This window comes from Lithobates pipiens, unplaced genomic scaffold (assembly GCF_037356315.1).
Source record: "Lithobates pipiens isolate NorthernLeopardFrog02 unplaced genomic scaffold, aLitPip1_a1.2 Scaffold_13, whole genome shotgun sequence".
Taxonomy (NCBI): domain Eukaryota; kingdom Metazoa; phylum Chordata; class Amphibia; order Anura; family Ranidae; genus Lithobates; species Lithobates pipiens.
Genome location: NW_027507718.1, coordinates 541798710 through 541824557, shown reverse-complemented (window position 1 = coordinate 541824557; position 25848 = coordinate 541798710). Strand labels below are relative to the sequence as shown.

Below are 25848 nucleotides of genomic sequence, written 5' to 3'. Positions count from 1 at the left end.
TCCAGAAAGACCTGGCTTCTTCCAAGTAGGCCAGACTTATTGGTCACCTATTCTCAGTCAACGGCTTTAACGACATCTCTGTTGAATATAAAGCCCTGAAAGATAAGGTTATCTTAGACTCTGCTATCCTCACCTTACTTAAGCAAAAAAATCTACCCAGCGACCCACCCCACATAAAATCTATCATCACATAAGGAGGAATTACTTTGCTTGGCGTGAAGGCAGGTTTCTTCCGCCTTTTACTTTCTCCTCCAGAAACCTCTTGCTTCACAATCCTTAATCGGAATTTTCTTCATGGGGTTGCTCATATAAATCCCTAGGTCCAATCCTGCATTGCCTTAACCTGGTACTCTTTGTACTTCAGAGGCCCCCAACCCTTTGAGTCAATTGGAGACATTCCCTTGTAGGACCTCACAGCTAAGATTGCCTTGCTGGTGGCCTTTACATCTGTTGGGTTGTCTCTGAGTTGGTGGCTCTTTATTGTAGCCTATTTCTTGTATTACAAATGGACAAGATGGTCTTTAGACCAAGACCTTTTTTTTCTACTCAAGGTGGTCTCTTCCTTCCAACTCAATAAGAATATTGTCCCCCTTGGCGTGAAGGTAGGTTTCTTCCGCCTTTTACTTTCTCTTCCAGAAACCTCTTGCTTCACAATCCTTAATCAGAATTTTCTTCATGGAGTTGCTCACATAAATCCCTAGGTCCACTCCTGCATTGCCTTAACCTGGTACTCTTTGTACTTCAGAGGCCCCCAACCATGGGCGTCCGCAGAACTTTTTTCAGGGAGGGGCATCATTTTAAGGTCACCCATGCTCTGACCCTTTTCGACATTGTCATTATCACATTATCATGGTCATAGACTGCAGACGTAGTACAGGTGATGGTCAGAGACTGCGGACATGGCCCAAGAGACTGTCAGAGATGGCATACATGGCCCAAAAGACTGACAGTGACTGCATACCTGGCTCAAGGGACTGTCAGAAACTGCGGACATGGCACGAGAGATGACCAGAGACTGCATACATAGCCCAAGAGACTGTCAGAAACTGCATACATGGCTCAAGAGATTGCGGAAATGGCACAAGAGACTGTAAGAAACTGCATACATGTGGGGGGGTGACAGAGAGAGAGAGGGGGGTGACAGAGAGAGAGAGGGGGTGACAGAGAGAGAGAGAGAGGGGGTGACAGAGAGAGAGGGGGGTGACAGAGAGAGGCGGGGTGACAGAGAGAGGGGGTGAAAGACAGAGGGGTGAGAGAGAGGGGCTGACAGAGAGGGGTGATGGGGGTCATCACTCCTGATCAGATCCCTGATTCCAGGGGGGGGGGGGCACTTGCCCCCCCCTTGCCCCTACCTGTGGATGCCCATGCCCCCAACCCTTTGAGTCAATTGGAGACATTCCCTTGTAGGACCTCACATGTAAGATTGCCTTGCTGGTGGCCTTTACATCTGTTGGGTTGTCTCTGAGTTGGTGGCTCTTTATTGTAGCCTTTTTCTTGTATTTACAAATGGACAAGATGGTTTTTAGACCAAGACCTTTTTTATTTTTCTACTCAAGGTGGTCTCTTCCGAATATTGTCCCCCTTCACTCTGTCCTGCTCAAAAAACACACCAAGGATATTTTCCTACACTGTCTGGATGTTGTCGGGAATGTTAGGCCCTACTCAGCAGCCATGACCTATCGGCAAGTTCGGGTCTGGTCTTTCTTTGTCTTACCTGCAGACTCCCATAGGGGGACTGAATCAACAATATAGTTAAACGAATGAATCTACAACAAAGTAATGGGTTTAAAGATACTTTATTGAGCATTAAAAAAATGGATTGATTTGTCTTTAGTTACTGGCAACAATCTGGTTCACCCAGGTTCTGAAAGCGCTGAGGCGAGTGTAGACGGCCGGGAAGACTGTAGAGCAGGTAGAACTGCCCCAGGACACAACACCGGCCAGGGTCCAGGCTCCGTTCCTCTTACACACAAGGGGTCCACCAGAGTCCCCCTGAAAAATCAGAGAAGAGACGTCACAGGAGAATCCCCACACCATGAACGTTCACTTTGGGTGACTTTTGCTGTGCCACCTAGATGTCCACCAATGAAATATTCAATTTTTTTCCTCCATCCTTGGTTGATTATCACAGGGACGCAGAGTTGATGACTTTTACCCACTTCCTACCCAGGCCAAGTTTCTCACTTTGTCTCACTTTGAATGACAATTGCTACACGGTACTCATAAGACATTTTTTTTCACACAAACAGAGCTTTCTTTTGGTGATATTTAATCAACATTGGGTTTTTTGTTTTTTTTGTTTTTTTGTAAACAATCAAACTTTTTTAAATTTAAAAACCCTGTTTCTTAGTTTTTGGTATCAAATTTTGTAAATAAGTAATTTTTTTTTTCTTAACTGATGTGCGCTGATGAGGCTGCACTGATGAGCGCTGATGAGGTGGCACTGATGTGCTCTGATAGATGGGCATTGATAGGTGGCACTGATGGGCTCTGATAGGCTGCACTGATGAGGCTAAACTGATGGGCACTTATAGGCAGCACTAATGGGCACTGATGGGCTCTGATAGGTGGGCCCTGATAGGCAGCACTAATGGGCACGGATAGGTGGCACTGATGAGCTCTGATAGGTGGGAACTGACAGGCAGCACTAATGGGCACTGATAGGTGGCATTGATGGGCTCTGATAGGTGGGAACTTACAGGCAGCACTAATGGGCACTGGTAGGTGGCACTGATGGGCTCTGACAGGTGACATCTATGGGCTCTGATAGGCAGCACTGATAGGCAGCACTGATGGGCACTGATAGGCAGCACTAATGGGCACTGATAGGTGGCACTGATGGGCTCTGATAGGTGGGCACTGATAGGCAGCACTAATGGGCACGGATAGGTGGCACTGATGAGCTCTGATAGGTGGGAACTGACAGGCAGCACTAATGGGCACTGATAGGTGGCATTGATGGGCTCTGATAGGTGGGAACTTACAGGCAGCACTAATGGGCACTGGTAGGTGGCACTGATGGGCTCTGACAGGTGACATCTATGGGCTCTGATAGGCAGCACTGATAGGCAGCACTGATGGGCACTGATAGGCAGCACTAATGGGCACTGATAGGTGGCACTGATGGGCTCTGATAGGTGGCATCGATTGGCTCTGATAGGTGGCACTTATAGGTAGCACTAATGGGCACTGATAGGCAGCACTAATGGGCACTGATAGGTGGCATTGATGGGCTCTGATAGGCTGCACTGATGAGGCGTAACTGATGTGCAATTCTAGGCAGCACTAATGGACACTGATAGGTGGCACTGATAGGCTCTGATAGGCTGCACTGATGAGGTGGAACTGATGGCCTCTGATAGGTGGGCATTGAAAGGCAGCACTAATGGGCATGGATAGGTGGCACTGATGGGCTCTGATAGGCTGCACTGTTGAGGCGGAACTGATGGGCACTTTTGGCAGCACTGATGGGCACTGATAGGTGGCACTGATAGGCAGCACTAATGGGTACTGATAGGTGGCACTGGTGGGCTCTGACAGGTGGCATTGATGGGCTCTGATAGGTGGCACTGATAGGTAGCACTAATGAGCACTGATAGGCAGTACTAATGGACACTGATAGGTGGCACTGATGGGCTCTGATAGGTTGGCACTGATAGGCAGCACTAATGGGTACTGATAGGTGGCATTGATGGGCTCTGATAGGTGGCACTGATAGGTAGCACTAATGGGCACTGATAGGCAGCACTAATGGGCACTGATAGGTGGCATTGATGTGCTCTGACAGGCTTCACTGATGAGGCGGAACTGATGGGCAATTATAGGCAGCCCTAATGGACACTGATAGGTGGCACTGATGGGCTCTGATAGGTGGGCACTGACAGGCAGCACTACTGTTTTACTCGGCGTAACATCATCTTTTATATTTTACCAAAAAATTGGCTTATCTATGTTTTTTTTGGTTTTGTTTTCCAATAAAATTCATTAAAGTGAACCAACACACTCTTTAAAAAGGCTGAACCCAGATGGGCATGGACTCCTTAGCCACGGATTTTCACAGTCAAAACGAATTGTGACTAACGCTAGAAGTACTAGAAGTTATTTTTACCATGCAGCTGGAGACTCCCGAGGCCCCGGCACAGATCATGCTGGCCTGAATCCTGGATCCCCAGGTTTTCTGGCAATTCGTGTTGCTCACGATGGGAAGAGTTGCCTGCTGGAGCTTAGCTGGGAGGGTTTTTGCTAAAAAGAGAGAAGGAATAATTAATAATTTACAAATTTGCCGCGGCATTATCGTCACACTGGCTCTCTGTGGCATTTTGGACCTCCAAAATCCCAATGGAATCCCAACCCAATGCACAGTCAGAGGTCGAAATAAAGATTTCATTTGGTTATAGCCACTTTCTGGATTTTGTGTATTCATATCCCGACCACACAAAACTGGACAAACCTCTCAAAAAAGATTTATTGATTCACAGGCCAACCCACATTTTGGTGCCTCGAATTACTTTTTTTTCCCTATGAGCTCTATCTTTTGAGATACAGCGTAATGCCATATTCACTCTGGTTGCCCATCAAAAACCTGGATCCATTAATGTAGCATTTTACTTTATTCTCCATGTAGTATGAAAGAAACCCATTAAAAAAAAAAGGAGACCATAACCTCTACGGTGGCCGACCTGCAAAAATGAAACCAATATACCTCCTATAAGATCAGAACTAGACTACAGATAATAAACTATATTACCAAAAATATTGGGACGCCTGCCTTTACAGGCACATGAACTTTAATGACATCCCAGTCTTAGTCTGTAGGGTTCAATATTGAGTTGGCCCCGCCCTTTGCATCTATAACAGCTTCAACTCTTCTGGGAAGGCCGTCCGCAAGGTTTAGGAGGGTGTCTATGGGGATGTTTGATCGTTCTTCCAGAAGCGCATTTGTGAGGTCAGTGGACGAGAAGGCCTGGCTCGCAGTCTCCGCTCTAATTCATCCCAAATGTGTTCTATCGGGTTGAGGTCAGGACTTCTCCACCCAAAACTTGCTCATCCATGTCTTTATGGACATTGTGCACTGGTCCAAATCATTTGGTGGAGGGGGGATTATGGTGAGGGGATTTTTTTCAAGGGTTGGGCTTGATAAGCTGAAACCTTAAGAGTTCCCGTCAGGTTCCTCCACCCCAAACTCGCTCATTCATGTCTTTATGGACGTTGCTTTGTGCACTGGTGGACAGTCATGTTGGAACAGGAAGGGGCCGTCCCCAAACTGTTCCCACGAAGTTGGGAGCATGAAATTGTCCAAAATGTCTTGGTATGATGACACCTTAAGAGTTCCCTTCAATGGAACTAAGGGGCCAAGCCCAACCCCTGAAAAACAGGCCACCCCAAACTCACTCATCCATGTCTTGATGGACCTTGCTTTGTGCTCTGATGTGTTGTCATGTTGGAACAGGATAAAGACATGGATGAGCAAGTTTTGGATGGAGGAACTTGACTGGCCTGTTTTTCAGGGGTTGGGCTTGGCCCCTTAGTTCCATTGAAGGCAGCTCTTAAGGCGTCAGCATACCAAGACATTTTGGACAATTTGATGCTCCCAACTTTGTGAGAACAGTTTGGGGACGGCCCCTTCCCGTTCCAACATGACTGCACACCAGTGCACAAAGCAAGGTCCATAAAGACCTGGATGAGCGAGTTTGGGATGGAGGAACTTGACTGCCCTGTTTTTCAAGGGTTGGGCTTGGCCCCTTAGTTCCAGTGACAGGAACTCTTAAGGTGTCAGCTTACCAAGCCCGACCCCTGAAAAACATCCCCACACCATAATCCCCCTCTCCACCAAAATATTTGGACCAGTGCACATAAAGACCATAAAGACATGGATGAGTGAGTTTGGGGTGGAGGAACTTGACTGGCCTGTTTTTCAGGGGTTGGGCTTGGTTTAGGGTTAACAGTTAATAGAAATCTAACCATAGCATCTAACCTTAATCCTAACCCTTAACCCTTAATCTAACCTTTAACCCTAACCCTTAACACTTACTCTAACACTTAACCCTAACATCTAACCCTTGCGCTAGCATTTAAACCTAACATTTAACTGTAGCCCTAACCCTTAATCCCAATATGTAACCCTAACATCTAACCCTTAACCTGTACTCTAACATATAACCCTAACATCTAACTCCAGCTCCCACTCTAACATTTTGCCCTAACATCTAACCCTAACCCTTAACCTTAACATTTAACGCTAACCCTAACATGTAACCCTATCGTCTAACTCTAATCACTAATACTAACATCTAATCCTAGCTCTTACGCTAACATTTAACCCTAACCCTTAACCCCTATGCTAGCATTTAACCCTAACATCTAACCCTAACCCTTAACCTAACATTTAACTGTAGTTATAACCCTTAACCATAATATGTAACCCTAACATCTAACCCTTAACCCATACTCTAACGTTTTACCCTAACATCCAACTCTTACCCTTAACCCGTACTCTAACATTTAATCCTAACTTCTAACCCTAACCTTTAGCCCCAATTCTAACATTTTACCCTAACATCTAACCCTTAACCTTAACATTTAACTCTAACCCTAACCTGTATCCCTAACATCTAACCCTAAGCCTTAATGCTAACATTTAACCCTACCTCCCATTCGAACATTAAACCCAAACATCTAACCTTAGCTCTTAGTCAAACATTTTACCCTACAATTTAACCCTAACCCTTAACCCTAACATGTAACCCTAAGCTCTAATACTAACATTTAACCCTAACATCTAACCCTACCTCTCACTCAAACATTAAATCCTAACATCTAACCCTTAACCCTAAAATCTAACACTTAAGCCTTAAAAACAGCAAACACACTGCAAAAAAGAGTCCAGACGGTAATGAGGAAATCCAATAAATCCCACGGTGCCCTACCAATCACCAGAACGGTGTTTGATTTGCCAAAGAAAAGCCGTCCCCTCATGAAATGGCTGCTTACCAGCTCCTATTAGGGAAGGTCTTTACCGCTGGTGGTGATTATACCCAGCCAAGGCCTTTGTTCATCCAGGGGGATTGAGCTGAAGAGCGCCCAACACTCAAGAGACCCTTTTCCTCTTCTCCTTCCCCCCCTCTCGTTACAGGTCCCAGAAGACTAGGGGACCATTCGCAATGCTCAAGGCAACTTGCGCATTTGCAGTGGGCAGCCAGGCTGTGAAGCCAAAAGTCATACAGCTGGCTGCCCACAGTTAGGATGCCCACACTGGGAACCCGACAGCTAGTGAGGAACTAGCCCGGGGCGTGGACGGCGGTGGATCGTTGGACAGGTAAGTATGGGCGTGCACAGCGGTGGATCGTGGGACAGGTAAGTATGGGCGTGGACGGCGGTGGATTGTTGGAAAGGTAAGTATGGGCGTGGACGGCGGTGGATTGTTGGACAGGTGAGTATGGGCGTGGACGGCGGTGGATTGTTGGACAGGTGAGTATGGGCGTGGACGGCGGTGGATTGTTGGAAAGGTAAATGTCCGTTTCTTTAGTCAGCAGCTACAGGATTTTTTTTTTTTTTTTACAGACCGGACAACAAGTTTAACCCTTAACCCTATCATTTAACCCTAAGCCAAAACTTCCATACTTTCCTTTTGTCGAAAATAGCAAAACACATAAAAAAATGTGTGTTCAAAACGCACTGCAAAATGCGTAAAAAATGCATCAATCACAAGACACATAGGTGTAAACCTAATGCCGAATATGAAATTTGACTTTATTCTCAGTTATTTTTTTTATATGCGTTCTGTAGAATATTGAATTTTCTTACTGGTTGCATTGATGTATCCCCATCCGGTGGTGATGCACATTTCTTGGTCATTGAAGATATCATTGGTGGCAGCAAGGCACACGGGGGAAATGCGGCTGGTGTAGGTGGCGGGAGTGGCCAGCTTGATCAGGGTGATGTCATTGATGGTGGGCTGGGTGTTGTACTGGGCGTTTTTGAAGACCTGAGAAAAGTTATGGTGGAATGAACCTTCTGGAAACGTAGCGGAACCCAACAAGGGGACGCCATCAAGTCTTCAGGTGAAGAGTGGATATCTTTAGTCTATCTTTAGGGAAGAAGTCAAGTGGAACAAATACTGTTTACAGCAAATTATCTCGTTACCAATAAAGGTGCTTACTTTGCTGATAGTCTTGATCTGGATGGCCTCAGTCTTGGAGGAAAGGTCAAAAGCCCCGAGGACCACACGGTGGGCAGTTCTGGATGGAAGAGAACAATGGTCATTAGAAGAGTTGGGAGAACATTTCGGGCTGAGCAAACGTTTGGACCGAACATGGCCTGTTTGCCCATAGTTACATAGTTACATAGTAGGTGAGGTCGAAAAAAAAGTCCATCAAGTCCAACCTATGTACACCCATTCGGCGAACACCTGAATTTGCAGGGCATTCGGCAGGTGTTGGCGTTGCACAGTGCATTCTAAGCTTTGATTGGGCAAAGCTTTGCCCAATCAGAGTGCAGTGAATAGGTGGTTGTTAAGGAGCGGGCCCAGGAAGATGGCCGCGGCGTTCTTAACAACCCATGAGTCATCACAGGTCAATGGGCTTCCCCGCTGACAGCTGAATGGAAAAAAAAAACCTTGTCGGCAATAAAAAAGAGGACAAAAAAAGAGCGTGGGGTCCAGTGGCAGTAGGTGCTCAATTTTTTTTTGGGGGGGGCGGCAAACAAACCTGGCCCTCTCATTCGCACTAAACCCCCAAAATCCCCCCCCCCCCCCCGGTGCTCGCTCCAATCGATCAGGAAGGCGGTGATCCACTTGTACTGTCCCCTCCCTGACGCTCAATCGGGAAGGTGGCGATCCACCGATCCATTCGCATTACCCCGGCCCTCAATCGAGCGATCTCAAAAGCGCTGATCCATGGCCTTACCTTATGCTGTGGTAGAGTTGTGGGCAGGAGGTTACAGAGGGAAGAGCCGGGGCCGTTGCTTCTCCTCTCAGGCTGAATAGGAAGTGGGTCTTGAGACCGGATTGGCCGGGAGTCCTAAGACTCCCTGGCCAATCCGGTCTAAGGACCCGCTTCCTGATTTGCCAAGAGGAGAAGCAGAAAGACATTAGAAAATATTAATCAGCTACTGTCCTACAAGTGGGTGGGCTCAAGGCCTCGAGTCCACCCCTTTTGAAGCCAATTGGAGCCTCAGGCTCAAATCACGTGCTTCGAAAAAAATTGAAATCCAAGCATCCGGCACCCTGCATGTAGATTAGAGGGCGGCGCATTGGATTAGGGGGGCGGTGCCGTTGCGCCCATAATGAGCCGGTCGCCACTGGTGGGGTCCCCCCAATCCATATCATACCCTTATCTGAGCATATCGCTTGGCAGGCCAGGAAAGGGGGGGTGAGCGAGTGTCCCCTCCCTTGAACCATAACAGATCACATGCCCTCAACAGGCCACATGCCCATAACAGGCTCTGCCCCTTCCCCCCACCCCAAGGCACCTTGTCCCCATGTTGCTGGGGACAAGCGCCTCATCACCACAACCCTGGGTTGTGGTTGTGGAGGTCTGCAGGCAGGGGTCTTATTGGAATATGAAAGCCCCCTTTACAAGGGGGCCCCTAGATCCCGCCTCCCCCATGTGAGTGAGTATGGTCTACCCATTCACCAAGAAAGTGTAAAAAAAAAATAAGAAAAACACACTCAGTTTTTGATAATTCCTTTATTAAAAAATAAAAAAGTGTCCCCCAATGTAGATCCATTGTCAATCACGATGCCACCGCCAGGCCGGAGAAAGGGAAAACAAAAATCTCCACTGTCAACTAATGCAGGCCGCCAAATGCCTAGCTTGCCATTTGACAGTACTTATATTGATAAGGGGCGGGGCCACCTGGCGACGTCACCTGGTGGCATCACTGACCGGTGCATGCTGGGTCCGTGACATCACAAGGGGTGGTGCCACCAGGTGTCTGGTCTAACGACAAGCCAGGCATTTGGCAGTTTGCCTTAGTTGACAGCGTCTCTTTTTCGGGCCCGGCGGTGTGGTGGGCGTCGTGATTGACGATGGATTTACATAGGGGGGCACTTTTTTATTTTTATTTTTTTAATAAAGGAGATGTCAAAATCTGTCGGTGTTTTTATTACTTTTTGACACTTTTTTGGTGAATGGGTAGAGGTACTATTTACCCCAAACTCATTCACATGGGTGGGGCCTGGGATCTGGGGCCTTTCAGATTCCGATAAGCCCCCCTGCCCGCAGACCCCCACAATCAAAGCCCAGGGTTGTGAGAATGAGGCCATTGTCCCCATCAATATTGGGACAACATGCTTTGGGACAGGAGGGCAGCCCCCCTTGCCCTAAGGCACCCACCCACACCCCCCCATGTTAAGGGCATGTGCACTAGTATGGTTCAGGAGGGAGGGCGTTTGCTCCCCCCCCTTTCCCGAGTGCTCAGATAAGGGTCTGGTATGGATTTTGGGGGACCCCCTTCCACTGAATGGCTGCCATCTTCCCTCCTTTCCTCCCCTGCCGGCAGCTGCTCAGGGCACACAGAGTGGTAATTTGAGGATGGAGAGCGGGGTGGTGGTAAATATGTCATATTTAATGCCCCCTTCCTTTCCTAAATGAACACAGTAAGTGATTATTAACAATCGCGTCTGTGTTCCTTCATCACAGAAGCATAGTAAACTGTGTTTTCTATGCTTCAGTTTGTGAATGAGCAGGAAGCCACACAGCTCTTCCTATTTTTTTCACTGTCCAGTGCAGCTGAGGCTGCAGAGAAAGTGACTGTAGATGTATCTGGTTTATAAACCAGAGGCTCTGGATGGACAGTTGGATAAATGGCTCTATTTAGGATGTATCCAGTCTATAAACCAGAGGCTCTGGACGGACAGCTGTATAAATGGTTCTATATGTAGCATGTATCCGGTCTATAAACCAGAGGCTCTGGAGGGACAGTTGGATAAATGGTTCTATATTTAGGATGTATCCGGTCTATAAACCAGAGGCTCTGGAGGGACAGTTGGATAAATGGCTCTATATTTAGGATATATCCGGTCTATAAACCAGAGGATCTGGATGGACAGTTGGATAAATGGCTCTATATTTAGGATGTATCCGGTCTATAAACCAGAGGCTCTGGGTGGACAGTTGGATAAATGGCTCTATATTTAGGATATATCCGGTCTATAAACCAGAGGCTCTGGGTGGACAGTTGGATAAATGGCTCTATATTTAGGATGTATCCGGTCTATAAACCAGAGGCTCTGGGTGGACAGTTGGATAAATGGTTCTATATTTAGGAAGTATCCGGTCTATAAACCAGAGGCTCTGGATGGACAGTTGGATAAATGGTTCTATATTTAGGAATTATCCGGTCTATAAACCAGAGGCTCTGGTTGGACAGTTGGATAAATGGCTCTGTAGAATTATTAGTACTATGGAAGGACAACACAGTAAACATATCATAAGTGTACAGACTTTGTACTGGAACAAGATGATATAAAACTCACGTGACTTCGCAGTGGGCAGCAGTGACGACCCAGTAATTGTTGATGAGGGAACCGCCACAGAAGTGGAATCCGGAGGAAGTCTGTGGAAGAAGAGTCATCAGGTCGCCATTTTTTTATCTACCGATAACTTTACCTTCCCTATAAAGAGAAGTGTTGCCCACAAAGGGAACCAGTGTGGTTTATGGTAGAGGTCAGAGCTCTGCGTTAGTGTGCTCTTTGCTGTACCCATGCCCCAAATCCCTGATTGTAGTATTCCGGGTACATTCTATAGGGTACGATAATGGGAACCCGCCGAATACACCTCACCACGGCACAAAAAAAAACCCCACAATTTTAAGGAATCCTAAGGTTGTGAATGCATATTTTGCCCCATCGTAAAGCTCTGCTTAGTCAACAATGGGGTCATGATAACAAATGGGGGTAAAGGGCATTTATCCTGAGACCAGGAACCAGGGGCGTAACTATAGGGGGTGCAGCAGTCGCGACTGCAACTGGGCCCTGTGCTGCAGGGGGCCCATGCAGCCCCCTCTACATATGCTGATCACCCATCCAGCACACTGGATGGAGCCCAGGCCCACATGGATGAGTGCGCGGCCTGCAGCTTCGTCATGGTGAGTGAGAGGACCCCATCCCCCACACACCATTACTTACCCCCTCCATCTCCCCCTGGGGACAGGGGCCCCTTCTCACGTGGGGACAGGGACCCCCATCTCCCCTGGGGACAGGGTCCCCTTCTCACCTGGGGGCAGTAACTTCATCTGCCCTGGAGAAAAGGACCTCATCTCTTCTGGGGACGGGGACCCCACCCTGCCTAGGGACAGTCCCCCAATGGGGCACCTTAAAATAAAAAATAAAATAATAAAAAAAACTACCGATGCCAGTGGTGGAACTACAGGGCTCACAAAGGTCCATACCTGTGACCACGCCCTGGAGTTCCACCGCCGGACTCAGAGGGAAGGGCCCTGGCTGGGGTTCAGGGGGGCCCTTCGTGGTTTCTTGCATAGGGGCCCTGAAGGTTCTAGTTACGCCACTGCCAGGAACAGATATACTATAAAGCCAAATTTCCATGTAAAGCCAATTTCTTTTTCTAATTTTAGATAGAGAAGGAATGGGTTAAACCCTACATGATTATTTCTTGATGGCCGTGTCCATTTCTTTCGATTTTCCTTCATTTCCATTCTTCAAGACTCAACAAAATTTGAGAGGACGTCTTTCCACGGTGGACAGAATTCCCATCTTTAGGGAGGTGTCCCATGAACAGGCGTTACCATTGGGTGATTTTTTCCTCACCTTTTGCTTTTGGTGACGACCCAAAAAAGACAAATACTGGAGGTGGATCTTCCCAACAGGGACACACATACTGCCTTACAAAACTTGACCGAAGGTCCTAACCATTCCCCACACCATTTGAAAACCCAGAAAAAACATTGCCTTTACGTAGACTTTTTTTTTTTACGTTTTGAACTGTTCATTCTCACATGGCCAAACCTTCATTGGGGGGTGGGGGGGGGGGGTTCTCCATAGTAAACACCAAATATTTAAAAAATGTGAAAGTCACACCAAACATGACTTTTAGACTGGGAAGATTCAAGTAGCCACTTTGGTCATACCTGCACAGACACCTGCCATGGCCAAGATCCAGAGATGGCGTTAATACCATTTATAATCCTGGAAATACCAGGGGTAAGGGGGGTGATTTTGGGAACACCACAGCCTGTAAAAAAACATATATATATTATATATTAGAATGTATACTATAAACTACAATACAAAATATGTAAATTGCTTTCCCAGTACAAAAATACGGGTATGCGCACTCACCTTGACCATAGGCTCCGCTGAGCAGGGCCAGGCAGGACAGGAAACACAGGACTGCCATTTGGTGAGACTTGCCTGTTGGGGAGAGCCCTAGACCTGTGATGTAGAGACAATCGTAGGCCACTCTATCAAGACACGGTGAGCAAATCTGGATTCTCCACCAACTTGGCCTGGAGGAAAAGATACGAGGAAACAGGTGTTACCGGTGAATGCCACTTATTAACGAGGAAGTAAACTCTCCCACTCTGATGCTTCTTTTCATTCAGTCCATTATAATTAGTAATTATCAAACTATAGCCACTGCAATCCGGCCCAAATCGCATATTACTCACTGTTTAAAGAAACTTTAAAAAAACTTGTTTCCAGGGGTAAGGCAGCGCCATCTTAACCGGTTCCCGACCAGCGCACGACGATGTACGTCGTCAGAATGGCACGGGCAGGCATATTGGCGTACATGTACGTCCAATATTCAATGCCGCCCTGCCATCGGGAGCGCGCCGCCGGCGGTGCGCTCCCGCGCTGGTCGGGACCCCCATGAGTCCAGTCGCGGGACCCACGGACTCGATCGCCGCGGGCATCCCCGCGATCGTCTCACGGGACGGCTGAATGGAGGAAATGCCGTGTAAACAGCATTTTCCCCGTTCTGCCTAGCAACTAGTGACGCTGATCTCTGCTCCATGTGATTGGAGCAGAGATCAGTGTTCACTAAATGAAAGCCCAACCCCCCCACAGTTAGTAACACGCCCCTAGGAACACTTAACCCCTACACTGCCACTCACTGGTTAACCCCTTCACTGCCAGTGTCATTTACACAGGAATCACTGCATTTATATAGCAGTGATTGCTGTATAAATGACAATGGTCCCAAAAATGTGTCAAAAATGTCCGATGGGTCCCCCACAATGTCGCAGTCACAATAAAAATCGCTGATCGCCGCCATTACTAGTAAAAAAAAAAAAATAATAATAAATTATTAATAAAAATGCTATAAAACTATCCCTATTTTGTAAACGCTATAACTTTTGCGCAAACCAATCAATAATCACTTATTGCGATTTTTTTTACCAAAAATATGTAGAAGAATACGTATCGGCCTAAACTGAGGGAAAAAAATGTTTTTATATATATTTTTGGGGGATATTTATTATAACAAAAAGTAAAACACAATGCGTTTTTTTCAAAATTGTCGCTCTATTTTTGTTTATAGCGCAAAAAATAAAAACCGCAGGGGGGATCAAATACCACCAAAAGAAAGCTTTATTTGTGGGGAAAAAAAGGACGTCAATTTTGTTAGGGAGCCACGTCGCACGACCGCGCAATTGTCAGTTAAAGCGACGCAGTGCCGAATCGCAAAAAGTGGTCTGGTCTTTGACCAGCAAAATGGGCCGGTCTGCAAGTGGTTAAAGAAACTTTAAAAAACTTGTTTTCAGGGGTTAGGCAGCGCCATCTTAAGTATTGTTTTCTGAGTCCACAGTGGAGTGTATTTCCGCCCTTACATCGAGCACTTCCTGTACTGTTAACCAAGCCTCCTTCTCAATCCAACGTTTCTATGGCAACCCTGCTTCCCTGTTCATAGCTGACTTGTTTTATTTCATAGTATTTACTTGTGCCGATTATTTAGTGTTCAGCTGACAAAACTGCAGTAATGCTATCCGATGCCCTGGTTTACACTGCATGTGATGTCACATGGGGTGTAGGAGGAAGCTCTGAGTGATTATGCAGTCTCCTGGGATTTCAGTGTTTTGTGGAAGTCCCGATAATAGATAGACAAGTACATAGAGTGTGCTGTAAAATCAGGGGAGATCTGGGCATGCTCAGTGACGTCATTCTAAAGAACAAAAAAGGATTACAACAGTACTAAGCAAGTAAGGAGATATTTACAAGCAGTGATCATTAGGGGTTTTTTATGCTGATTTACATGGGACAAAGTGGAGGGGAGGGGAGAGTTTACAACCACTTTAAGACTCATTGAGTGCTGAAAAAAGAAGATCGGTCCATGTCTTACAGTGTCATTTTACACCATATTACACAAAATGATGAATGGGTTGGGATGGAGATCTGTCCTGGAATATCTTCTAGATAAGTCTGAACTGCTGTAGTTACAATTTTATTGAACTTTATACGTGGACCTATTCTAAATTCAAATTTTGGCTTGTCACTTAAATATCTATTACCCGTTTGCTCCTCCATGCCATTATGATAAGGGGCTACCACCTTCTCCGACATGAGTTCCCCACTCTGCACACTGGCTGTGCCGATTATAAAAGGTTCCCTAACCTTCTTTTTTTTTTTTACTTTTTGACTTTTTCCAAATATTTCATTCTAGTTCTGTGGGCATGTTTAAAGGAGGACACCGTATTTCTTCAGTATATCTGTGTACTATGCAATTTTACTTTCAACATTCTTCTCTGCTTGTTTCTTCAGTTTCCTGACCAGGTTCTTTTTGCTATAGCTTGGCCTTTGCCTTCCTCTTCTCCTCCAGGGTGGCAGTGTCTAGCCAACCTCATGGGCAAGGTGGTCGAGGAGAGCAAACTTGCGTGTTGGCTTGAGTAGCATGATCTTCAGGGCAGCAGGGACCACCATACGCTTCCTCTTATCGTAAGGAGGAGGTGGGATATCAACAAAGAACTTTAGTCACTCCAGAGCAGCCTGTCCTTGCTTAGTCTTGAGTGGGAGCATACCTCTGCCCTGTACACACGGTAGGATTTTCCGATGGAAAATGTGTGATTGGACCTTGTTGTAGGAAATTTTCGACCCTGTGTAGGCTCCATCCCACATTTTCCATAGGAATTTCCGTCACACAGTATTTTAGATCTGGTTCTCAAATTTTCCAACAACAATTCCGACGCACAAAGTGCCACGCATGCTCTGAATCAAGCAGAAGAGCAGCACTGGCTATTGAACTTCATTTTTCTCGCGTTCTTGACGTTCGGAATTTCCAACCAACTTTGTGTGACCCTGTGTAAGTTTGAACCAACATCCGTCGAAAACAATTCCATGGATTTTGTTGTCAGAAAATCCTATCGTGTGTGTACAGGGCACAACAGTCCTCCAGAAGATGCGGCTAGGTGCTCTGAAGTGGTATGGCCTACGGGAAGGGTTTGTGTTCATACATTTACGCAGGAATGCAAGGTAATTGAGTTTGTTGCAGGAAATGTTGATACCTTTACATTTCACAACAACCACTTTACGCCCAAGCAAAATTTGAATAGCAACAATGGTGGTGAGACGACCAAGGAGATGTCCTCTGCCATCTAGGACCAGAACATGACTTGAACCTTGAATCCACCACCCAAGTTCTTGCAGAATCCTGGAAGACATCCCGTGGTTAGTTCTGAAGGTATCTTCTTAATCTGTGCTGTGGCCTTTGCTTTTTCCTTTGGTGCGGCCTTGGCCTTTGGTGGAACCTTAGCCTTGGCCTTAGAGATCGCTATCTTGTGCTACCGGCTGAGAAAGAGGGGTGCCCTAACATTCTTATTCAACCCTTGCCATTGCAACTGGTTATTTTTTTTATTTTTCATCCTTCATTTGCTGATATCGTGCAGCTATCCATCCAGCTTCCTACTCTTCTGGCGCAAAGTTTCCCTCAATCAGCCTCTAAATATCAAGACCACCAGAACAGCTACCTTGTTCTGGTGACCTTGGAGACGAAAAACAGTAAGGTACAAATGTGTGCAGCCTCCGCCCAATACATGCCAGCTTTTCCTTTCCGTTTGGGTCTCTGGATGACCTCTAGAATACACAGTGTTTCTGCACAAGGACTTCTGCTTTTTTCATCCTGCTTTGATGAAATGGGCACCATTTTTCACGAACATGCCTGGTAATTTGGCTTAGTAAAAGGGCTATAAGAAGATAGCGGAAGCCCGGCAAGAAGAACCGAAGAAGGGGACAAGACCCCCGAAGTCGGAAAAAGACCCCCGGACGGCGGCGGCGACAAAGAATAAGAAAGCCGGGCTCCTCCGCTAGTAAAAGATCTAGCAGAAGATATCTAGGAGTCCGGCGAGAAGACCCCCCCAAGACGGAAGAGGACTGGAGCTGTGCAATAAATTATTTAAAAAACATGTGGTGTTTTTTTCTTTACACTTTTTTTCACCAGGTGAATGGGTAGGGGTACACCCCAATACTCATTCACATAGGGTGGGGGGCTCCCGGGTTTCCGATAAGCCCCCCCGCCTGCAGACTCCGACAACCAACGGCCAGGGTTGTCGGGAAGAGGCCTTTGTCCTCATCAACATGGGGACAAGGTGCTTTGCACCCCCCCCCCATGTTGAGGGCACAAGGCCTGGTACGGCTCAGGAGGGGGCGGGGGCGCTTGCTTGTCCACACCCCCTTTCCTGACCGGCCGGGCTGCGTGATCAGATAAGGGTCTGATGTGGACTCTGGGGGGGACCCCACAACGTTTTTTCAGCGTAGTACTTCCCCTTTAAGTCCATACCAGGTGACGGGGCCAGCGAGGTGTCAATCTCGCCGCCGAAGGCGCCGACATTGACTTGCTTCTCTAGCCCCGTCTACCTGGAGCTGCGTTCAAAATGAACAGACTTTCCTCCGTGGGCAAGTCCGTTCATTTAAAAAGTCCGGCGGACTCCCGCCACAGTCCGGCGGCTTGCCCACCACACCTAGTCTGCCGGAAAAGTCCGGTCGTGTGTGGGCAGGTCCGCTCGTTCGGAAAGTCTGGAGTACCTCCACTTCAAAGTCCGGTGGTTTGTCCGCCGGATAGTCCGATCGTGTGTACACGGCATTACTGCTCCAGCCACCCTGTTGCTATGACCAATATGACTTTCCTTCCTTTTTCTTTATCTTCTGCCCTGCTCTCTGCGGTCTAGTTAAGTAAATATATGACACTTACTTACTCTCTCTAGCACTTCTACTCATTTACTGCTTTACTGCTCATCAGCTTTGCATTGTGGACTGTGATGTCTCTATACTGTAGATCAGGGGTCTCAAACTGGCGGCCTTCCAGCTTTGGCGACACTACAAGTTCCATGAGACATTGCAAGGCTGACTTTTTACAAGCATGACTCCCACAGGCAGAGACATGATGGGACTTGTAGTTTCGCAACAGCTGGAGGGCCACCAGTTTGAGACCCCTGCTGTAGATTTACCTATACAAAACTGGTGTCAGGACCTGGATCATCTGCTGGTGGCACGGTAGTTTCCGGAGCTGAATGGCATAAATTCCGTTGGCCGCCAGCAGGTGTCTCCCAGCAGATCCAACTAATTAGGCCTCCAACTGATGCTGGCTGGAGAGAGAGAGGAGGAAAATCCCAGATGCCGCACATCCACGTAGGTGTTCAATAGTGAAATGACGATCTCAGGTTGTCATTTTACTATTAAACACTTATGTGGATGCGCGGCATCAGAGATTTCCTCCTCTCTCTCTCTCCAGCTACCACAGGAGCCAGCACAAGCTCCGCTCCTCTGTCAGCACTCCCACAGCAGCAGATGGACTATCTACGTCCAAGGGTCACCGGATGCTGGCCGCTGGGAAAGTGTCAAGCCCCACCCTTGATCTGTATCTTGGCTTCAGTGTTTTGTCCGTTAGCCATACACCTGCTTTGCTGATTATCCTGCATCCTATACTTTGCATCCAGCTCCCTGTATCTTGTTACCCTAGAGCAGGGGTCTCCAAACTGCGGCTCGAGGGCCAGATGTGGCCCTTTGCTAGACTTTATGCGGCCCTTGGGGAACAACTCCTTCCACTGATATGAGGTACTATTCCTCTCATTGACACCAACAATGGGGCACTATATCTTCCACCGATACCAATGATGGATTACTATTCCTCCTACTAATGCACAAACTTGGTTTTCATTGCACAGCACCTGCTGCTCAATCCTGTAGTGGCAACTAGCAGGATATTGCTAGCTCAGGAAAGGCCCATTACAGGCCGGAACTCTCCATCCTTTGACAAAAGTAGTTCAATGGGAGTGAACAGAATGACACCTCTCCTTTTGCTTCCCTATGGACACTGATCCCAACTCCATTTGCTTACATAAAATGCAGCCCCCCTGGCTGCCTCCAGTCCTCCTGACTGACTTTTTGCCACAGTCATGCCCGACTGGCATGTGCATGGAGGCCTCCCTGGGCAAGGTTAGCCGAAGACTTGGCACTACGTGGTCTTCAAGAGAGCCCTGCTGTAGTTGGCAGTCTCTCCCGTTGTCTGTCCCTGCACTGTGCTGATCTACTCACTGTCTCTGCTTGCTTCTTCCCACTGCTTCTCTGGTATGAATCCTTCCACTACCTTCTGTGTTAGGATCTTTCTAGTCCAGCCTTCCTGAGCACCCAGCCTGAGGACCCCCCCCCCCCCCATGGTAAGGGGTCCCTCTAAGGCCACAACAGACAGCCTCTTCCCAACACTGCTTTTCCATCTTCCACCTAACTCCTCTGCTGGAATGGCCCATGTCTATTTATCTATTTATGGGGTTGTCTCAGTCCCCTGTCAGCCCACATCTGGAAATTGGCTGAGGCCCCATATATATTCATGGTAGCTCCTCCTTACCCCCGCCCTCTAGTTCTAGAAGGTTCTCCAACCTTCCAGACACCAGGGGGAAAGCACCAGAGAGCTGCCGGGATGAGTCATCCAGCCCTGGCCTTCAGTAACCCTGACCTAATTCAGTGACTCAGGTTATTCCTGCACAGAGTATGCTTTTACCTTGTCAGAGAAATGTCAGAAGCTGGACTTGCCAGCATCAGTGCTTCCCTGTGCGCCTGCGCAGCAGAGTAGCGCTACGGCGCACATGGGTGCGCGATACAATGGGCCGGCGCATATGGGTGCACAATGCAACCTATCGGCGCGTGCGCGCCATATCGTCCACAACGTGAGATCCCCCTGGCGTGCCTATAAAAGGCAGTTCAGCCCCTTGCTTAACCACTTAACAACCGCCCATTGCCGATTAACGGCTTCAGGGCGGTTGTTTAACTCTGAGAGGCCGTTAATTAACGGCCTCCCAGAATTCTGCTCTCGCGCGCCCCCTGGGGCGCGCACACGAGAGCATCCGTGACCGCTGGGTCCAGTGGACCCGGCGCATCATGAATCACGGTAAACGGCCGCTCATCGCGGCCGTTTACCACGTGATCGCTCCGTCAAATGACGGAGTGATCACTTGTAAACAAGTCAGCGTCATGTTATGACGCCGGTTCCTCCCTCCCCCTCTCTGTACCGATCGGTACAGCGGAGGGGGAAGAGATCGGTGTCAGCAGCGATGTGGGCTGCATCTGCAGTGCCCACATCGCTGCTCACCGAAAATTAACCCCTCGATTCCCTGCATTACTCTGCAATACCCTGCCATTACTCTGCATTACTCTGCAATACCCTGCAACACTCTGCAATGCCCTGCAACACTCTGCAATGCCCTGCAACACTCTGCAATGCCCTGCAACACTCCGCAATGCCCTGCAACACTCCGCAACGCCCTGCAACACTCCGCAACGCCCTGCAACACCTTGCAACACTCTGCAACACCTTGCAACACTCTGCAACACCTTGCAACACTCTGCAACACTCCACAATACCCTGCAATACCCTGCAACACTCTGCAATACTCTGCAACACCCTGCAACACCCTGCAACACTCCGCAACACTCCGCAACACTCCGCAACACCCGCCAATACCCTGCAACACTCTGCAATGCTCTGCAACACCCGCCAATACCCTGCAACACTCTGCAATGCTCTGCAACACCCGCCAATACCCTGCAATGCTCTGCAACGCAGTACTCTGCAACGCCATACTCTGAGATACCCAGCCATACTCTGAGATACCCAGCCATAGTCGGTGATACCCTGCAATACCCAGCCATAGACATCCCCCCCCCTCCCGCCGCCCTCCGCCCTCCGGTGCTTCTACCGAATCGCTAATACGATCAAAGCCAGAATCTTTTTTTTTTTTCAGGCTTCCCAGCTTAGAGGTGAGATGCGGGGTCTTATTGACCCCACATCTCACTGTAAAGAGGACCTGTCATGCCATATTCCTATTACAAGGGATGTTTACATTCCTTGTAATAGGAATAAAAGTGATCAAAAAAATTATTTTGGGGGAAAAAAATGTCAAACTAAAATAAATAAAGTAAAATGAACAATAAAAAAAAATGTTTTTTTTTTAAAGTGCCCCTGTCCCCATGTGTTTTTTTTTTTTTAAACACAAAACTGTTTTTTTTCCAAAAAAAAGCATTCGAAAAATTACTGCGCAAATACCGTGCGAGATAAAAAGTTGCAACGACCACCATTGTATTCTCCAGGGTGTTTGCTAAAAAAAACATATATATAATGTTTTGGAGTTCTATGTAATTTTCTAGCAAATAAATGATGATTTTTACATGTAGGAGAGAAATGTCAGAATTGTCCTGGGTGCTCCAGAACGCCTGTTAGTGCTCCCTGCATGTTGGGCCTCTGTATGTGGCCACACTGTGTAAAAGTCTCACACATGTGGTATCACCGTACTCGGGAGTAATAGCAGAATATGTTTTGGGGTGTAATTTGTGGTATGCATATGCTGTGTGTGAGAAATAACCTGATAATATGACAATTTTGTGAAAAAAAAAAAAAAAGTAAAAAGAATCTTGATTTTGCAAAGAATTGTGGGAAAAAATGACAACTTCAAAAAACTCATCATGCCTCTTACTAAATACCTTGGAATGTCTTCTTTCCAAAAAGGGGTCATTTGGGGGGTATTTGTACTTTTCTGGCATGTTAGGGTCTCAAGAATTGAAATAGGCCGTCAGTACTTCAGGTGTGATCAATTTTCAGATATTGGCACCATAGCTTGTGGACTCTATAACTTTCACAAAGACCAAATAATATCCACCAATTTGTACTTATTTTTACCAAAGATATGTAGTGGTATAAATTTTGGCCAAAATTTATGAAGAAAAAATTACTAATCTGCTAAATTTTCTAACAGAAATGAATAAAAATTCATTTTTTTACAGAATTTTCGGTATTTTTTCTTTTACAGCACAAAAAATAAAAAACCCAGCGGTGATTAAATACCACCAAAAGAAAGCTCTATTTGTGTGAAAAAAGGACAAAAATTTCATATAGGTCCAGTGTTGCATGACTGAGTAATTGTCATTCAAAATGCGAGAGCACCGAAAGCTGAAAATTGGTCTGGTTATTAAGGGTGTTTAAGTGCCCAGTGGTCAAGTGGTTAATTGCTGGTTTGTCTTTACGGCTTCCAGTGTTCCTGTTCCAAGTTCTTTGCACCTGTACCTGCCTGTTGTGACCCGGATAGACCCTGAACTCCTCTGAACGTTCTCCAGCGCTTTGACCCTCGGCTTGCCTAAAGGACTTCTCCATTGCCTGAGCTCCGTGTTTGACCCTTGGCTTGCTTAAAGGACTTCTCTACTGCCTTATCCTTGTATTTGACCCTCAGCTTGCTTTAAGAACTTTCCCATTGCCTGAGCTCCGTGTTTGACCCTTGGCTTGTCTAAAGGACTCCTCCACTGCCTGATTTCTGTGCTTGACCCTTGGCCTCCTTCTCAAAGACTCTGCTCCAGTCTCCATTACTGGATCAAGGTGTCAGAGCCCTGGCCGGGCTTCTCATCCAGTCCAGTGTCTTGTCCGCCCTGCGCGGTTCATCCATCCTTCAGGGGATCTCCACACAAGCCTTTTCTACCTGCTGGTGACCCATGCCTCTCTGTGCCCTCTACCCTCCATGCCCCCTTAAGGGGTAGAGTGCACTCAGCTGCAAGGGGAGCCGCTCTCAGCATCTCGGCCTTGGTGAGTACCTGACATACCTACTCTAAACTCTAGTAGCACACACCAGAGGGTGATACAAGTGTGTATAGTTAGGTTGTTGGTTTGGTTTTGCGCCACAATCACTTATTTTTCACATTTGCTTTGCGTGTTGGTTGCTGGATTGGTGTTGCGTGCAATAATAAACTTCTTTTTAATCATACTCAATCTGATTCCAGTTTCCTGAGTACAGCTCCACTGAACTGGTTATCCCTGCTGCCTGCACTTGGTATCCCTTTACAATCAACTGGCCTACAAGGCCTACAAGGCCATTCACAACATCGCCCCCGGCTACTTCACCCACCTTATCTACAGATATCACCAAACTCGTCCCCACTGCTCCTCCCTAGACCTCCTGCCCTCTAACTCCCTTGTTACCTCCTCCCATGCTCACTTCCAGGACTTCTCCAGAGCCTCTCCCATTCTCTGGAACTCCCTGTCCTAGAATGTCTGGTAAGCTCTTTCCCTGTCCACCTTTTAGACGATCCTTGAAAACACACTTATTCAGGGAAGCCTCTCCCGCACCCACCTAAGAACTATACTTGAGTTCTTTCCATCAGCTTGTCCCCCCCACAGCCACTACCCTCTGTATTACCTCCCCCTCCCTTTATATTGTAAACTCCATGAGCAGGGCCCCCCTGTCCCTTCTGTATTGAACTGTATTGTAATTGTACTGTCCCCCTTTTATTGTAGAGCGCTATATAGAGTAAACTGTTGGCGCTATATAAATCCTGTATGAAAAATAATAATAAAGCTATGACATGACATCACTTCCAGTTAAAACCCCTTTCGCACTGGAGGCGTTTTTCGGGGGATAAAGGGCTAAAAATAGTAAAGCGTCTGAAAAATGCCTCCCCTGCACTGTGAAAGCCCGAGTGTTCTCACACCGCTGGCAGGACCTTAGAAAAAGTCCTCCAAGCAGCATCTTTGGAGCGGTTTAGGAGTGGTGCATAAACCGCTCCTCCACCGGCCCTGCCAATTAAAATGAATGGGCACCACTGCCGAAGCGCCCCGCAAAACGCTTTGGCAGCGGCACTTTTGGGGGGACATTTAACCCTTCCTTCGGCCCCGCTAACGGACAAAAAGCAAAAAAAGGGCGGTAAAGAGCCGCTAGAGCTAGCGGCGGGTTTACCAGCCGACGCGGCCAGTTGGCAGTGTGAAAGGGCTCTTACACAGAAACCATCGGTGCCAGTTTTTGAAAATCGAAACATTCGGAAGCACCGATCTTGGTGTTTTGAATGCTTTTTTTATGCAATTTGTTTCATTCTGAATTCGTCAACTTCAACAAATTTGGAAATTCGTAAATCTCCGAAATAAACGAAAACCATTTAACAATTTTTTCCGAATATTGGTAAATTCGAATATTTGGAAATTCGAAAATTTGAAATCTCGAAAATCCGAAAATAAACGAAAAGAAGAACGAAAATCCGAAAATTCGAAAATATGAAATTATGATGAAGTTTGATTTTATTGGGTAGGTTTTATAAGAGAAGGTAGAAAATATCATTTTTTTTTTTTTTTTTCTTTCCAAAATTTTTGGTCTTTTTTTCTGTTTGTTTATATAGCAAAAAAATAATTTATTTATTTTTTGCTATATAAGCAAACAGAAAAAAAGACCAAAAATTTTGGAAAGAAAAAAATAAATAAAATGATATGTTTTTTACACTTATTGGGATTTAACAAAGACATGTTGAAGAATACATGTTGGCCAAACATTCATGAAGAAATTAAATTTTATTGGATTTGTTTTATAATCAAAAGTAGAAAATATTGTTTTTTTTTTGTTTTTGTTTTTTCTAAATTTTCAGACTTTTTTCATTTATATAGAAAAAAAAAACAGTGCTGAGCAAATACCACCAAAAGAAAGCTCTGTTTTGTGTGAAAAGATAATATAAATTAAATTTGTGTACATACAGTAGTTACATAGTCGGTCAGGTTGAAAAAAGACACAAGTCCATCTAGTTCAACCATAAAAATAAATAAAAAATAATATCAAACAGTCCCATATACCCAATCCTCAATACCCACATGACCGCGTAATGACCAGTTAAAGTGGTGCGGTTCTGAATTGCAAAAAAAAGCCCCGATCATGAATGGGGTGAAACCTTCTGGAGGTCAAAAAATCAGCTCAAGCCCTCAGCATATTACAATTTGCCCAGGGGCGCATACATTTTATATTATAGTTTGCAGGCCTTTTTTTGTTTTTTGTTCTTTATTTTTTTGTGTCGCATAACATTTTATTGTCTTAATAGTTTAATAAAATGTCAAAACAGAAGGCAGTTCACACCACCCAACATTCCCTGCACCCCCTTCCACCCCCCATATCCCCAACTCTTCCAAAAAATATTTAAAAAAGAGTAGACTTCAGATATGTTTTGGTTGGAAATTGTCCAATGGTGGGACAGTAGGTGGGTTCTTGAATAGGCTGTGACTAGATAAAGACAAGGCCGGTTTTATCCTAATCAATGTATCAGCGCTCACTCTGAGCATGGGTAACATTATCAATAATCCATTAACACTGAAAATATATATCAATAAGTTACTAATTCTCATAAATCTATGCAAACGTATCAACGACCCAGCAAATCCGTACTCTTTGGATACTACGTAGGACATCAATTAATCCCAAACAGTCATTCTGTACCTAGAATACGTCTACTCACCGATCCAACGGGTAACTCAGTCTGGTCAGTCTGAGAACGTATCGGGATTGTTCGATTGTCTTGTGGTCGTGGTTGTTGGTAAATATATACAAGATGTCACGGATGATAGAATCCATACTATGCGGTAGAGCCAGTAGTTAGATGATGAGCAAATCCTC

The 25848-nt window shown here is 46.4% G+C and overlaps 1 protein-coding gene and 1 pseudogene across 1 annotated transcript; both read right to left on the bottom strand.

Annotated features, from left to right (window-relative positions):
- Positions 1-1780: 1780 nt before the first annotated feature.
- On the bottom strand, positions 1781-25848 carry LOC143975788 (chymotrypsinogen A-like). The gene is made up of 8 exons (XM_077478318.1): positions 25691-25848; positions 13298-13464; positions 13087-13190; positions 11477-11556; positions 8159-8237; positions 7804-7984; positions 4109-4242; positions 1781-1992 (listed from the first exon to the last, which is right to left on the bottom strand). The coding sequence occupies exons 1-8, from the start codon at positions 25804-25806 to the stop codon at positions 1831-1833; spliced, it is 1023 nt and encodes a 340-aa protein (XP_077334444.1). The 5' UTR covers positions 25807-25848; the 3' UTR covers positions 1781-1830.
- LOC143976244 (large ribosomal subunit protein uL13-like) lies at positions 15635-16405 on the bottom strand (annotated as a pseudogene).

Bases quoted from the DNA above. Each gene is read 5' to 3' on its own strand.
- LOC143975788 (XM_077478318.1), bottom strand. From the start codon at position 25,806: ATGGATTCTATCATCCGTGACATCTTGTATATATTTACCAACAACCAC. The intron at 8,238-11,476 runs GTGAGTTTTATA...TCTTCCATCCAG, and splicing joins GCTGCCCACTGCGAAGTCAC to AACTGCCCACCGTGTGGTCC. The intron at 7,985-8,158 runs GTAAGCACCTTT...AACTTTTCTCAG, and splicing joins AGATCAAGACTATCAGCAAA to GTCTTCAAAAACGCCCAGTA.